The following is a 17594-nucleotide window of genomic DNA, read 5'->3' on the forward strand; positions in this document are numbered from 1 at the left end:
TTCTTCCCACTCCTAGCCTTTTTCCTATCCCATCGTCGGTGCGACGTAAAGCCAATCGTAAATAAATATAAATATAAAAATCATCTGGTGCTTTGTCAGCTTCAAAGGTAAGTGGTGAAGAAAACAAAGAAATTTCCGAATTATGTGTACAAAATCAGCAAATCTGGGCTCAAATTGGACTTCAGTGCCCTGAATTGCTTCTACGAAAGAATCCTTCTTGAAATGTATGTCAGGGTAGCTATATTGGTTTTGTAGGGCATTCACTGTTCGAAAATGAACCTATCCAGTTCCTGGCAGAAATTTGTTACCTGAATTATTTAATTTTCAATTGAAATGGTTTTACTGCACTGTACGCAATATTGATTAGCTTATCTTTCCCCTGTCACACTGTATTCAAGGTGTTTGAATGTTTTGTCATATCAGCATGGAATGCTGGGCAGGATAGCCAACTGGGGCCACTTAACGAATCACAGGGCTTTCCTTTTTCTTCAAGAAATTGCCGGATTTTCTGTTTTAGTGCGAAAAATTATGCCGGTGTGTATCCGCGGCTTAGCCAACTTTCGTCACCATATTCACTGTTGAGTTCAAGAATGTTTTAAAACTCCCGTGTGTCAAGACAGTACTTCGAAAGACATTAATTAATTTTGTGATAGTCTGCGTAACTTCAGCGAGATTTAAGCCTTTGGGCAAGGCATTTCGCGGAGTATAATACAATGAAGTTTGTGGCTCTCAAAGATGCTACTTTTTTCTTCAATAGTTCCGCTACTCCCTAGTTAATTCCCAACATACATGGTAAGTAAACTCATGTCCTCATCCCGAGGTTGTGCAGCTCTCTTCAGGCACACTCCCAGTGGAGGTGAGCTGCATGTACCATTTGAACCACATACAAGCCCTCCTGCTATTCTTAAATTTCCGGCAGTATAGGGAATCGTACCCGGGCCCCCGAGGACGACAGCTTATAACACTAATTGTTACGTTACGGAGGTGGACGACATACATGGTGCACCATCTGTAGTAACACTGCAGAGTTTAATCCACTTAAGTCCGACACTATCAACACATTTTCTACCTCCTCAAATAAGTCACGCTCGCTCCATTTACAAGTGTGTTTAGTCATAATAATCTGACAGTTCGTAATAAAGTGTCAGAAGTAAAGTAGCGGTGTATAGTACATGATATATTTTCAAATTTTATGTACAACAAAACCACGTACAGTGTGAAATAGAAATTTCTACTGAGTTTTAGGCTGTAAAATATATCAGCTGATACCGATGTCACCAGCATTGCCAATATTCCGTTCTGGTTCTGAACTTGACCACTTGGATATTATGTTCCATCTCTCGAAAATAGTCATCATTCGAGCATCACTGATCGCATTTAGGGCTGTCCCCAAGGTAGCAGATCCCCAAGTGCTTTCTTAAATGATGTCAAAGAACTTGAAAATTTATAAAAACTTACCCTGCTAAATTATTGCAGTCATTACCTTCCCTTCCTATAAATAAATATTTTCCCAATTTGTCCTCCTGAATTCCAACTTTATCTTCAAACTATGACCTTTCCTACCTTCAAAATCCCCAACCTGGCCGAAAACCAAATCCGAGACCCTTTACACTAAAGGCCAGCATGCTATTCATTTGGTCATGGAGCTGAACATTGGTATAGGTGAAGTATTATTGATCCTGTAACAATTAAGAGAGGGGGGTCCCGCAGGGCAATATTATTTGAGCTTTATATTTTCTAATGTGTATACATGATATGATTTTAACCTTCACTGGTTTATTTTGATGGTACGGGGGCTGGGTGTGCGTGCCATTCCTCATAGGCAGGGCCCCATTCTCGCAGAAGCGCAGATCGCCTATCGGGCGAGAAATCGAAAGACCTGCACCAGGCCTCTCCGCAGGCTATACGCCAAGGAGAAGAATAACCTTATCTATTTCTCTGAATACTATTTTCTAGAAATTTAGCCACCCATTCAACTACCCTTTCGTCTAGTCTAACAACATTCATTTTCGTCAGCAGTCTTCCGTGATCTCCCCTACCAATAGCCTTGGATAGGTCAATAAGGATCAGTCCAATTGACCTCCTGAATCTGAAGCAGCAGTTATATCTCACTGGAATCTCACAAGTTGAGCTTGGCGATAATATCCTTTCCGAAATCCGAATTGCCCTCTATCAAACTAGTTCGCAATTTTGCAAACGTGTCAATTTTAAAAAAAATGCTTTCCAAGAATTTAGATGCAACACGCACTGACTGGCCTGTAATTATCCGTTTTATGCTTATCACAATTTCCCTTGTACACTGGGGCTACTATGGCAACTTTTCATTCATTTAATATAGCTCATTCAGGCAAAAAGTTATTAAGCAAATATTTCAGATATGGCACTATATACTACATCCCGAGAAATCTTATCAATCCCAGGTTCTCTTCCAGCTTTCAATTTTAATATATTTTAGCAAATATCTTTCTTGTCATAGGTAAACTTCAGTACTTTGCCAATATGAGTAACCTCCTCTACATGGACGTAATTCTCATAACCAACTATCTCCACATACTGCTGAGTGAATGCTTCTTGCCTTCTGTAAGTTCTCACATACCGGTATACACTTCCCTCGTTCATTAATGATCCCTGGAATATCCTTCCGGGAGTCTATTTCTGCCAAAAGTACCTATAAGTACCCTTATATTTTTCACAAAATTAATTTGTCTGTCAATTATGTTTGCATTATGTTATCCTTAGCTAATTCTACAGCTAAGTCCATTTTCCTAGTAAGCTCCTTCAATCTCTCCTTACCGGGCGAGTTGGCCGTGCGCGTAGAGGCGCGCGGCTGTGAGCTTGCATCCGGGAGATAGTAGGTTCGAATCCCACTATCGGCAGCCTTGAAAATGGTTTTCCGTGGTTTCCCATTTTCACACCAGGCAAATGCTGGGGCTGTACCTTAATTAAGGCCACGGCCGCTTCCTTCCAATTCCTAGGCCTTTCCTATCCCATCGTCGCCATAAGACCTATCTGTGTCGGCACGACGTAAAGCCCCTAGCAAAAAAAAAAAAATCTCTCCTTACTACCGCAACCAATCCTAATCTTTTTTATTTCCCATCTGCACCTTCTTCTTTACCTCTTTATTTTACTATTATAATTGAATGGGCCCAGACCATTCCTTACCACTTTAAAAAGTTTCATACCTGTTTTCAAATTCCTCAACAATTGCTTTAAACCCATCCCATAGGCTGTTTACATCTTTGTTTACCATTTTCCATTGATCATATTTGCTTTCAAAAAATTTCCCCATTCCCATCTTATCAGCCATATGGTATTGCACAATAGTCCTACCTTTATGACATTCCTTTCGATCATACTTTCTTAACTACGACAAAAACAGCTTCATGATCACCTATACCACTTACACTATCAGATCCTCTATAAAGCTCATCTGGTTTTATCAGCACCACGTCTAGTATAAATATGTTCTCCTCTAGTTGGTTCTATCAATTTCTGATTTAACTGATCTTCCCATAATAACTTATTCACCCTTTGCTGGTCATGCTTTCTGCCATTCGTATTCCCTTCCCAGTTAACATTTGGTAAGTTCAGATCACCTGCTACAATAACGTTCCTTTTTGTATCGTTCTCCACATAGCTTATCTTATCAAATAATTTCGCATCAGCGTCAACATCATCCTTGCCAGGTCTTTGCACCCCAAAAATATCAAATTGCCAGTTACCTTCAGAGATGAGCCTTACCCTTTCAATTTCATGTCTCTAATCCTTAACATTTTTGTAGCTTACAAACTCTTCCCTAGTCAGTATAAATAATCCCCCTCCTACTCTTCCTATCATGTCTACACAATAAACCCTCCAATTCACTAAGAAAATTTCTTCACCCATTACATCACTTTTCAACCATGATTCATCTCCTATTACACTATCGGTATATCTATTAAATTACTTAATTATTTTTCTATCTTTACAGTACTTCTAGAATTTAACACTAACAATTTTATGTTACCCTTACTTCCCCTCCAGCACCCTACACTCTCATCAGCACTTTCCAGTCCAGGCCATTTCCCCGATTGAACCTCCCTATAACTTTCTAAACGAACCCCAACTTGTAAGAACAATTGCTGTTCAACTGAAGGCCATCTAAACGTAAATCCCTATCTCCTACCCAGCCATTAGGATCTACAAATCCCATTCACATTTTCCCAGATACTCACTCCACGATCTCATTTAAATCACCGATCATACACCTGTCAGTATCCCTCATACACAATATCCCGCTGATTACGATCTCCGTAAACATTCCCGATACATCACCCATTATTTTAGTACCTATTCTAGATTGCCTAACGTTGTTGGCATAAACGTGAAAAATTACCACCTCCGCTTTACCCTACTCCTCCACTTCTACTTTAATCAGCATCTGCTATAAAATAATTCCTGGATAACACTCACCCCTTGTTCATTTTCCTCCACATACTTTCTCAACATGCCTAATAATAGAGCCGCCCATTAACGAAACTTCATCCCCACCAACTTCCTTAGATCCCTTCCCCTCCTGGTTTCCCTCAACTTCCTTGATGCCTGCAGAACCTACTTCCTCCTCCTATTTATTCCTCTCACGAACCTGCTCCAACTCCCTCTTCTCATCTTCTACTCTACGTTTCCCTTTCCTTCCATTCCCTTTCCGCTTGCCTCGGCCTTCATCAGTATCATTTCACTGTTTCCCTTCTTCCCTCTGATGTTCTACCTGCAATGATTCATACCAATTTCTCACCGATAGCTCCCCTGAACTCGCTCCCTTAGCCCTCATTTTCCTTCCGCTTAAATCATTAGCCCACCTATCTTCCACAATGTCTCCTTTTACTTCCCCTTCCTCTTGCCTACCTACCGTATCCTGTACATTGATTGAGGGAGACCTACTTTCCTGTCCTCCGTTAAAAGCCTAGTTATCTCCTTCAAACTCGGTATAACTTCTCTCATGTTCCTTAATTCCTAATATTGTACTTCCTCTTAAAACAAAAAATACCACCACCACTCCTTCATTCCTATTCACATCCACAGTCCTTACACCTCCCTCTTTCAGCCATTCTTTTAACTTCTTCAAATAAATATGGAATAATATGAACAGAAATAAAACAGCATATTTTATTAATTAAAAAAGGTCAGAGGAAGGAAATTCTGTTTACTACGCAAATATGTAATGGCAATAAAGCAAGATACTAACTGATAAAATATCTACACTACAATAATTATTCTACTTAGGCGTGTCCTAATTTTAAAATAATAGGAATAACAGTCCAATTGAAACTATGGAAAAGAAGTTACACTAAATACGTAAATACACAGACAGTTTATTATTAGTGTGACTATTATTACCACACGCAAACGTAAATGATAACCGCCGTTCAATGTTGAAATATCAAAAGGATTTCACAAGGATTGCACAACAAACCAAAAACGCATACAGATTATTATTATTATTATTATTATTATTGAAATGACATGTCGTATGGCTTTTAGTGCCGGGATATCCCAGGACGGGTTCGGTTCGCCAGGTGCAGGTCTTTCTATTTGACTCCCGTAGGCAACCTGCACGTCCTGATGAGGATGAAATTATGATGAAGACAACACATACACCCAGCCCCCGGGGCATTGGAGTTAACCAATTAAGGTTAAAATCCCCGACCCGGCCGGGAATCGAACCCGGGACCCTCTGAACCGAAGGCCAGTACGCTGACCGTTCAGCCAACGAGTCGGATATTATTATTATTATTATTATTATTATTATTATTATTATTATTATTATTATTATTATTATTATTATTATTATTATTATTATTATTATTATTATTATTATTACTATTTTACCGTACTATTCTCTGATATAAATGGAAACTGCAATTTAGTTAAACGATGAAGTATCGAAGGGAAAGGATTACACACGAATACAGCAAGCAAGGTACTATCTCACAAAATAACTACACTACAATTCTAAACTGCACTTAGGCGTATCCTAATTGTGACAGGTTAACTGAAATGATGGAACTGAAGTTAAAACTAAGTACTTGATACTTAGATGAATTATTCCCACGTGCCATCAGTAATTAAAAATGCCCTTAAATGATGAAATACAGAAAATACAAAGGAAGGCGTCTAACACGGTGACTCAATAACGTTTCACAAATCTATGCCGGAGACTTGAACTACAAATATGGAATCATACGAATGAGCTGATTTTCTGTCAACAGCGGAATATTTGAATTCGACGAACAGCAGTAATCACTAATAGTGAAAAACCGTTAACTATCACGTCAGTGAAATGCCTTATATTTCCTTGGAGTCTTGTTATTTTCTTTTAAAAAGTTTACACCGCTGCCGGTTCTGCATTGGTTATTTAAATAAATGGTTCCTTTCACGATAGGTGCAACGGACGTGCTGTACGAAATATTGTGCTTAGTACCTATGCGAATGTAAATGTAGACAGTTATGAAGGTACAAATCCGTATAACATGTCTTTATGAGTATCCTGCCAACGACACTATAGAGATTTAAACCATTGTATTTAAACAAACAAAAACAGGAGTATTATTTCCTATTTACCTCAAACCAGATACGAAATGAAGTAAAGCCTAACCTACGTAACCTACCGAACGCCAAAGGAACTACTCGACGTAAAATTTAAATATCACTAATCTTGTTTTTGAATTACTATAAACAAACACTAAAACACCAACATTTATTGTACTAAATGGATCACACACACGAAACTAACCACGTTGTCACTACGATAAGGCAGAGCACTTTCAACAGCCAACCGCCCACCAGCGCGTCCAACAATGAACAACGGCCGGACGGCCAAGGAATAGCATTTTAGTTGCATTTTCTTCTCCCACTTGAATCAGGAATTAAATTTGCACTCTTCTCAGAGACATGGCAAACCAATTAGGGGTGTAAAACGGCCATATTGTTGGCAGATCTTCGTCGATGTTTACGAATGGCTGACTGATCAATACAGATCGGCTACTTAATGTCTTAATGGGTCATAAGCTATCATAAAATAAATTTACTCATTCTGTATCTTACGTTACTGATCGTCACAGTGAATCACTATGTGTTACAGATTTCATTAGAAAAGCATTGTATAGGCAAGTTCGAGGTCTTATGTAAGCCATCATTCTTGAATTGTCCGGCTCCATGGCTAAATGGTTAGCGTGCTGACCTTGGTCACAGGGGTCCCGGGTTCGATTCCCGGCAGGGTCGGGAATTTTAACCGTCACTGGTTAATTTCCCTGGCACGGGGGCTGTATGTGTTATCTTTATCATCATTTCATCCTCATCACGATGCGCTGGTCGCCTACGGGAGTCAAATCAAAAGACGTGCACCTGGCGAGCCGAACCTGTCCCGGGATCTCTCGGCACTAAAAGCCATACGCCATTTCACTTCATTTTTTCATTATTGTATTGTATTGTATTTATTGCATTGTATTGTATTGTATTCTATTGTATTGTTACAGCGGTAGGAAGCAGTTCGAGTATAAATTCATTCCAGTGCTTTGGTCAACTTCTCCGAATAAAAATTTATTAGGCTATGAATCATTAGGATCAGTGGCGCTTATTCCATATAGGATGTGGGGATCATCCTAAACTTCATATTATTATCTATATAAATGTTTGTTGGCATTCATTGTAACAATTAAAAATAGAAATTGAAATCAACGTTATTGAAAATAGCTCAAGATGGGGATATTCTGAGTCGGTTGGTAACAGAAAGAATGAGCTTACTTGATCCTCAGAGATGGCCTGTAAAGACGGGCGGTTCTGGTGGAAACGAGGGAAGAATATTAATCCAGTTATATGACAGCCGTGAGGAGGAGACCGCTTATCCCACATCATATTTTACTGATTCTTATGGGAATGTGCGTGAATGAAATTTCTTATAAGTTATTTCGCACCAGTTAGTGTGGCAAGAATGGCTTGTAATGCAAGAACATCAAAATGTGGTGAAATTGAAGAATTAATGTAAAAACGTTTAGCTTGTTAGGCTACCAAGAAGAAAACGCACTACTTTCTAAAAGGCAACTTACAACATCCTTGCCAAGTCTCATTCAGGTTTGTTAAAACAGGGGGCGAATCAGTAAAACATAACTTTTATGTTTCTACGTGTACAGAAATGCCTTGGTTAAGTGACTGTAGAAATTTAAATAAAATGTTGGCCATGTTACTTGTTTTGTAGCCAAAAATTATTTGGAACATTGAATGTGTGGTAGATTTAACTAACTGAGGAAATGTTCTGCATAGGTGTCATCTGCAAACAAAGAAACGCATTGCTACTTCATTTTCACAGGAGTTTGAAACGTCAGATATATATTTCATTTTCAGGTTGCAGGCCTTCCTACTACTAATTTACTCGCTCCACATCTTCATCCTACACATCTTAAAAATCAGGAGTCACATGGCATGAAGTTAAAATGTAAATATTTTATACACTTTGAAATTTCACTTTTTAAGCAAAGTAGGAAAGAATGAGTCATGAAAACAGGTTAAAACCTTTCAGCCTTCGGGCTACAAAACCACTATGAATAATTAAGCACCTCCACGATCCTCTATTTGCAAGTAGCTCATTGGCCTTGTTTGGTTCTATATCACTTATCTTTAAATCATTAAAACTGAATCTAACCTTCGTCGCCTTGGTCTCCTGTACATCTCTTACCCTCGATGACCGAGTCCATTATTCTCCTAGATGACATATTCACCTCCACTCGCTTCGCATAAACCGAAAACGATTTATGCCCGCAGCTACATCCATTGAATTCATCTCTAACTCAGCCTTTTCTCCTGATGTCGAGAACATTGGTCCCACCTATTTTACTGGCAATCATTCTCGGTAGGTACTTTCATGGCTGTTAATTCTAATTTATTAATAATATATCAGTCCCCCCAGCTTTCACTCAGGTCCAGCAAAGTCGGTCTGAAAACAGATCGGTGTAAAGACAGTTTCGTTCGGGAGTTCACTTCTTTCTTATAGACTTCCATTGATCTCAGCTGTGAGGTCACTGGCATTTGTTTTGCTGCATCTTGATTCAATTTCACTTAGGCCTACTCTACTACTACCACCTTGGAAAAATACACATAATAAATACCTACTTGAATCATCTGCCTGTTCCAGTTTTATATTCCCGATCTCTTCGGTTTCTAACCTACCGACACCACTTTAATCATGGAAATGCTCATTTTCAAATCATACTCACTGCATCTCTTTTCAAGTTCCAAGAAATTAGACTGCAGGCTTTCAGCACAGTCTGCCACTAAGGCCAAGTCGTCGGCATTGGCCAAACTGCTGACTACAGTTTGCACTCAACTGAACCTCTCATTGTCATTTTAAGACTTTCTGTAAATGATTAATGTAAACTACAAACAACTGAGGTAATGATAATGGCGTGTAGCCTCCGAAGAGACCTGGTACAGGTCTTTCGAGCTGAAGCAGTACAGGCGACCTGCGCGTTTATGGGTATGGGGCCCTACCTATGGTGAATTCTAATGATGAAAACCGTACAAACACACCCAGCCCCCGGGCCATCGGAAGATTAAAATCACCGACCAGGTCGTGAATTGAACCCGGGACCCTCTGGACCAAAGGCCACCACGCTAACCATTTAGCCATGGAGCCGGACAAAAACAAAGGTGAAAGGTTACAGCCTGGTCTAACCACTGTAACTATTTTCAACCATGAAATAATTCAACTATCAACTCTCTCTGCAGATGTATAATAATAATAATAATAATAATAATAATAATAATAATAATAATAATAATAATAATAATAATAATAACAAAGTGTGTTGCTTTTTCTTTTCTTTTTTGAGTTAGGTGTAGTGTGCTGCGACTTAAATAATTAAAAATTTATGGCATTGTTCATGTGAGCATTTCTGGACTTTGGCCTTGGTATTTTCGTTCGATAGGCGTCCACATCTATATTTTTTAAAGTAGGGTGATTTACCCCTTTGGAGTTTCAAGTCTTCAATTATGGTATTTGATAACAATGTTTATGAATTACCAAGGGTTTTCAATATCTTTATAGCTACAAGAGACCTGAAAACTGAAACTGACAAGGATGGTTTGCCTCTAGGCTACAGTATTCCTAATACATACAGCATATTTCTTTTAGCATTCATAAAGGAACTGTATTGATAAGCAGTTTCTTCAAGAAACCAATTCTGATGTCACTTGATGTTCTCCAGGAATACGAAACAGACGGTTGCAGTATGAAGCTCTTCAACATCTCGTGCAGTTGCTGCCGGCGGCAAACAGAGATACTCTCCATGCTCTTCTGACCTTCCTTGCGAATGTGGCAGCACATTCAACTGACTTCCGCAATCACAATGGTAAGCAATTTCTTTACCCTATCTACCCTCAAAAGATATATATAGGGGCTCAAATATTCGTCTTTCTACAAATTTCAGGTTTAAGGATATGAACCTGGCAGGAAAGCGAATAATATGGTGAATGTATTAGCACTCGCTTATTTTTGTGAAATAGACTCAAACATACGTAACATAGATACATTTTGCTCTGTAGGGACAATAATATGTACAATCAGAGAAACATATACTTCATTTCACCTCAAACAAGTATTCGCCTAAAATAAATAAAAACGTTTCTGGGAGCAATCTTTCACGGCCTTAGTACCTCATAGGTCCTTCTTTCTTCTGTGTGATTTTCTGTTTTATTCATTGGATTCGTTCGATACGTTTTCAGTCGTTTCTACCATTATCTTCCTACATGCATATATAAATGCCATCTTGACATATATTTTATACATGTTGTGTTTTCGCATTCTTTCTTCATTAAAATCCCACAGAGTCTCATTGAGAATGATATCCGACGACTGTGGCAGTACTGCCATCCAATGTGGCATGTAATAGAGTGACAACAGTTTTGAATTTAGGGCTGTATGTTTAGGATCTTCATCTAGGGTGAAGACGTAGTCTCCAGTAAGACACGTATCTTTGGACCTTCTGGGAAGGTGTAACTATAGAATGTTATTTTAGAGCTAGCGATGCATGGTACCATCGATAAAACACCCACAGTAAGTAAGGAACTCCCACATTTAGTTGTAGCTGTGACATTTTTCGTATCTAATTCACAGTTCATTTTGCACCACACTATTACTTGCGAATACGGGTTCAAAAGGCTGAAGAATTTTATCAGCAAATGCTACCTTCCTCCAGTAAGTACTCAAATGTGTTGTTTATATGTTCCCTAATATAGGCAAGTCACTTTCATCTTATAGTACAGCTGGTATGAGGTTTCCTTTGTATATTCGGTCATTATATGCAGCTCCATGAATTACATTCCATATTGTCTGTGCTATAACATGCTTTCCTCTTACCTCATTCACAAGCTGTAATCTTTGGAACACGTGGTTTCATGTTTACTATAGTTTTTCAACTACGTACAGTATGTTACAGTTTTCTCCTTGCATTTTCTTCTTGCTTTGTTGTGATAAGTTTTAGTGCGATGAATCCTGTAGATGATGCTCTTAACTGTACTAATGGCTCAGTTTATTATTTCCGCCATATTTTTGAAGGAATTTCCCTTTCGGCAAGTCCTACTGGAATCTGCCTCTCTGATTCTTTATTTCCTTACTTCTTTGTCCCATTTTCTATCATGTTCACCACGAAAGGTTTTATTCATGAAAATGAGCTGACAGCTACCCATGAATACCATACGAAAGGTATATGAGGTCTACTGGAAGTAAACCATGGAATTGTCTTGTGTAGATGAATAATTATTTGACATCAAACAGATAAGGTCATTTCCTTTGTGTAACGTTCGTGTTTTGATTGTATACACCAGAGTATATATTAGCGTATTTTGCTTGATGAAGCTTGTTGTTTTAAGGGGTCTAACATTGAAGGTCATCGGCCCATTAGCGTACTTTGGTTTTATTTTAGATGAAGAGTTAATAGATTATTAACAGCATATGTTAGCAGTTAATTCTTTAGTTGACACGTAGAATTTACAAGATAATAACCTAGATTTAGCTAGGCGGATACCTCTTTTAGGCTTTAAATCTACTAGTAAACAGACGGAGAGCAGTGACTTACCGCGTAAAGAACGCATGGATGCATAACGTGTTGAAGAAACGCATGGGTCCAACATTTTCGGCTACAGCTTTCTTCAGTCAACGTAAAATTCTTGCTTTCACAGCAAGTCGATAATCTCCATCTGTTTCCTATAAGTAATGGAACAAGGCCGATCCAAGACCACGGTAAGCGATTTGAATTTGCCTGAGTCTGCATTTTGCCTAGTGCAGGCAAGTCCATGACATCATCATGACGTCATAAACTGACCTAGCTTAAGATTACTAGCCTAATTTTACAGGCTCCACTGGAGGAGCCTTATCGGACAAGTTAGTGACCGAGTTCGGCAGGAGAGGGTTCTGGCCCCCTCCCGTGCCATTTCCTGGTCCACCGGAAAGATTGCTAGTGGCTTTACGTCGCACCGACACAGATAGGTCTTATGGCGACGATGGGTTAGGAAAGGCCTAGGAGTTGGAAGGAAGCGGCCGTGGCCTTAATTAAGTTACAGCCTCAGCATTTGCCTGGTGTGAAAATGGGAAACCAGAGAAAACCATATTCAGGGCTGCCGACAGTGGCATTGGAACCAACTATCTCCCGCATGCAAGCTCACAGCCGCCCGGAAAGATTGCGGGAGAGCGCCAGCCTCCTCGGACCTTCTCGGGGTCCACCGAAGCACTGCTGGCCTTGTTAGAAGTTACCCTCCTCCTCCTCCTCCTCCTCCTCCTCAGGCTTGTTGTCCGAGTGGCGGTGGACCGCTGGTGGAATGCCAGCGATGGTTACTCTCCCACGGATGCGGAAGACTACCAGCTTATTTTTCTGGGGTACCAGTGGGGGGGGGAGGATCCGTTCCCCCGCATGGCAATCATCACAAGCTACGGACATGCTGTTAATTCTAAGAGAAAGAGACAGCTGAGGGGTTCATGATACTATGGCAGTATCGGCCTGTCCCATGTCAAACATGCTACCAGTTTCTTATTATTGTTGAGAAATTATTGTAGATAAGCCCTTATTTTTCATCATTTAAGGACATGTTTATTCTCCTTCCCGCGTAGTGGAAAATAATAGTAATCCAACAGCTGTAAAAACCATATAACCACATTTCACATGAGAATTGTAGAGTAGATACGGTATATTAGATAGTATCTAGACTACTTTATTATTGTGTATCTTCCGTGTGTATTTATTAGAGAACAGTAGAATAAAATAGTACTAATAATAATCTGTCTACGAATTTACCTTTGTTGGTAATCTTGCAAATTTTAAACTTCCAATTTTCATTTATGTTTGTGCTTATTAGTAACATAAGGACAGTCTGAAAGTAGTTTAAAATTATTGTCGTGTATTGTAGTATCTTATTATAAATTAGCATGCTTACTCTATTATTTTAAAATATTTGTGTAGTATAGTAGAATCTATAGCAACTCTCTTACTAGAATTCTGTTGTTGCAATTAGGATATGCTTAAATGCAGTTTAGAATATCATTGTGTAATTCTTGTGAATTCTTCTCGGTATTTAGTAATAATGGCAGTCGTTATCCTGTTAGGGTACTGTAGTATAAAAATATAGTAGGACTAAGTAGAATTGTAGTGTAGTAGTATATTAATTACCTTATTGTCGTGTGATCTTAGCTTACTATCCTAGACAATATTTCTTTATTTCCATTGCTTTTGCACAAGATAAGTTATTTTATTTTTATTTTATTTTCAATTTTCCCTAAAGAATGGCTAAGGAGTGCAAGTGTAGGAACTGTGGGTTTGGCCAAGCATTAAGGAGTGTGAGGGAGGAGTTGAAGAGTTTGAGGAAGATAATTAGGATTCTTTAAGAAGACAGGAAGGAAGTTAGGTCTCCCTCAAACACAGTACAGGATACAGTAGGTGTAAAAGTGAGATGAGAAGGAAAGGGAACAAGGGTAGAGTGTTATCCAGAAATTACGTTGAGGCAGATGTTGAGGAAAGTAGATGAGAAGGAGGAGGGAAAGGAGAAGTTTGCAGTGTTTCATGCTTGTACCAACAACATAAGACAAGCAGGTATAAGTAACAACATAGTTGAGGATGTGTGGGATCTGGTAAATACAGCACGGGTGAATTTTAAGGAAGCAGAGATTGTTATCAATAGAAAAAATGTAGGAGGGATACTGACTAGATCCTAATGGGTGGGTAGGAGATAGGGATCTGCGCCCAGATGGCCTTCACTTAAACCGCAGTGGTACGTACAAGTTAGGACATTTATTTAGAAGGGTTATAGGGAGGTACATTCAGGGAAACGGGGCGGTCTAGTGAGCGGTAATAACTCTATGAGGATCTGGAAGTCAAGTAGGAGTGACATTAAAATGTTAGTGTTGAACTGTAGAAGTACCGTAAAGAAAGGAATAGAATTAAGTAATTTAATAGATACATACTTACCAGATATTATAATAGGAGTTGAATCATGGCTCAGAAATGATATAATGGATGCAGACACTTTCTCATGGAACTGGAGTGTGTAACATAGAGATAGGATAGGAATGGTAGGAGGGAAAGTATTCAATCTGGTGAAAGAAGAATTAGTAAGTTACAAAAATGTTAAAGGTGGCAAATATGAAAATCTAGGTGTAAGGTTCATTTCTAAAGATAATGGGCAACTTGATGTCTTTGGGGTGTACAGACCGGGAAAGGGAAGTGCTCATGCTGACTCAGAATTATTTGATAAGATAATCAGTTATGTTGGAAAGGACATGAAAAGGAATGTGACTGTAGCGGGAGATCTCAATTTACCAAACGTCAATTGGGAAGGAAATGTGAACTACAGGAAGCATGACAAACAATTGGCAAATAAGTTAGTATGAGTAGGACAGCTGATTCAGAAAGTAACGGAACAAGTAAAGTGAAGAATATTCAGGACATGGTGCTGGTAAAAGCAGATGAAATCTATCAATCAATCAATAATGATCTGCATTTAGGGCAGTCACCCACGTGACAGATTCCCTATTTGTTGTTTTCCTAGCCTTTTCTTAAATGATTTCGAAGATTGGAAAATTTTCAATCAATCAATACTGATCTGTATTTAGGGCAGTCACCCAGGTGACAGATTCCCTATTTGTTTTTTCCTAGCCTTTTCTTAAATGATTTCAAAGACTGGAAAATTATTGAACATCTCCCTTGGTAAGTTATTCCAATCCCTAACTCCCCGTCCTATAAATGAATATTTGCCCAAATTTGTCCTCTTGAATTCTAACATTACCTTCATATTGTGATCTTTCCTACTTTTAAAGACGCCGCTCAAACTTATTCGTCTACTAATGTCATTCCATGCCATCTCTCCACTGACAGCTCGAAACATACCACTTAGTCAAGCACCTCGTCTTCTTTCTCCCAATTCTTCTCAGCCCAAACGTTGCAACATTTTTGTAACGCTACTCTTTTGACGGAAATCACCCAGAACAAATTTAGCTGCTCTTCTTTGGATTTTCTCCAGTTCTTGAATCAAGTAATCCTGGTGAGGGTCCTATACGCTGGAACCATGCCCTAGATGGGGTCTTACCAGAGACGTATATGCCCTCTCCTTTACATCCTTACTACAACCCCTAAACACCCTCATAACCATGTGCAGAGATCTGTATCCTTTATTTAAAATCTCATTTATGTGATTATCCCAATGAAGATCTTTCCTTAAATTAACACCCAGATACTTACAATGATCCACAAAAGGAACTTTCACCCCATCAACGCAGTGATTAAAACTCAGTGGACGTTTCCTGTTTATGAAACTCACAACCTGATTTTTAACCCCGTTTATCATCATACCATTGACTGCTGTCCATCTCACAACATTATCAAGGTCATGCTGCAGTTGCTCACAATATTGTAACTTATTTATTACTCTATACAGAATAACATCACCCACATAAAGCCTTTACTTCTGATTCCACTCCTTTACTCATATTATTTATATAAGATAACATAAGGGTCCAATAATACTGCCTTGAGGAGTTCCCCTATTAATTATTACAGGGTCAGATAAAGCTTCACCTACTCTAATTTTCTGAGATCTATTTTCTAGAAATATAGCAACCCATTCAGTCACTCTTTTGTCTAGTCCAATTGCACTCATTTTTGCCAGTAGTCTTCCATGATCCACCCTATCAAATGCTTTAGACAGGTCAATCGCGATACAGTTTATTTGACCTCCTGAATCCAAGATATCTTCTACATCCTGCTGGAATCCTACAAGTTGAGCTTCGGTGGAATAACCTTTCCTAAAACTGAACTGCCTTATATTGAACCGGTTATTAATTTTGCAAACATGTCTCATATAATCAGAAAGAATGCCTTTCCACAACTTACATGCAATGCATGTCAAACTTACTGGCCTGTCATTTTCAGCTTTGTATCTATCACCCTTTCCTTTATACACAGGGCTACTGTAGCAACTCTCCATTCGATATAACTCCTTCAAGTTGGAATTCAAGAGGACAAATTGGGACAAATATTCATTTCTTTGCGATCGTTTAAGAAAAGTCTAGGAATACAACAGATAGGGAATCTGCCACCTGGGCGACTGCCCTAAATGCAGATCAGTAGTGATTGATTGATTGATTGATTGATTGATTGATTGATTGATTGATTGATTGATTGATTGATTGATTGATTGATTGATTGATTGATTGATTGATTGATTGATTGATTGATTGATTGATTGATTGATTGATTGATTGATTGATTGATTGATTGATTGAACCAAACAATAATCAAATAAGTACTTCAGATATGGTACTATATCCCAACCCAATGTCTTTAATATATTCCCAGAAATCTTATCAATTCCAGCCACTTTTCTAGTTTTCAAATTTTGTATCTTATTGTAAATATCATTGTTATGATATGTAAATTTTAATACGTCTGTAGCATTAGTCACCTCCTCTATCTGGACATTATCCTTGTAACCAAAAATCTTTACATACTGCTGACTGAATACTTCTGCCTTTTGAAGATCCTCACATACACACTCCCCTTGTTCATTAATTATTCCTGGAATGTCCTTCGTGGAACCTGTTTCTGCCTTAAAATACCTATACATACCATTCCATTTTTCACTCTAATTTTTATGACTGCCAATTATGCTTGCCATCATGTTATCCTTAGCTGCTTTCTTTGCTAGGTTCAATTCCCTAGTAAGTTCCTTCAATTTCTCCTTACTTCCACAGCCATTTCTAACTAAATTTCTTTCCACTCTGCACTTCCTTCTTAGTCTCTTTATTTCTCTATTTTATTAAGGTGGGTCTTTACCATTTTATTTTTACATCTTTATTTATCGTTTTCCTCAATCACTGCCTCATGCCTGCTTTGTCAGCCATGTTAAACTGCCAAATAGTCCTACATTTAGGACCTTCCTTTCTATCACATTTATTTTTAACTACAACAAAAACAGGTTCATGATAACTAATACCATCTATTACTTCGGTTTCTCTATAAAGCTCATATGGTTTTATCAGCACCATGTCCAGGATATTTTTCCCCTTAGTTGGCTCCGTC

The 17594-nt window shown here is 38.6% G+C and overlaps 1 protein-coding gene across 2 annotated transcripts in view; it reads left to right on the forward strand.

Moving 5' to 3' along the window:
* The window catches only part of LOC136864546 (uncharacterized), a 628768-nt gene that overhangs the window by 391322 nt on the left and 219852 nt on the right, over nt 1–17594 (forward strand). For both annotated transcript variants that reach the window (XM_067141666.2, XM_067141667.2), the window contains exon 7: nt 10239–10382. In XM_067141666.2, coding sequence (XP_066997767.2) covers nt 10239–10382 — 144 coding nt within the window. The remainder of the gene's footprint in view (nt 1–10238; nt 10383–17594) is intronic.

The sequence above is a fragment of the Anabrus simplex genome, chromosome 2 (assembly GCF_040414725.1).
Source record: "Anabrus simplex isolate iqAnaSimp1 chromosome 2, ASM4041472v1, whole genome shotgun sequence".
Taxonomy (NCBI): domain Eukaryota; kingdom Metazoa; phylum Arthropoda; class Insecta; order Orthoptera; family Tettigoniidae; genus Anabrus; species Anabrus simplex.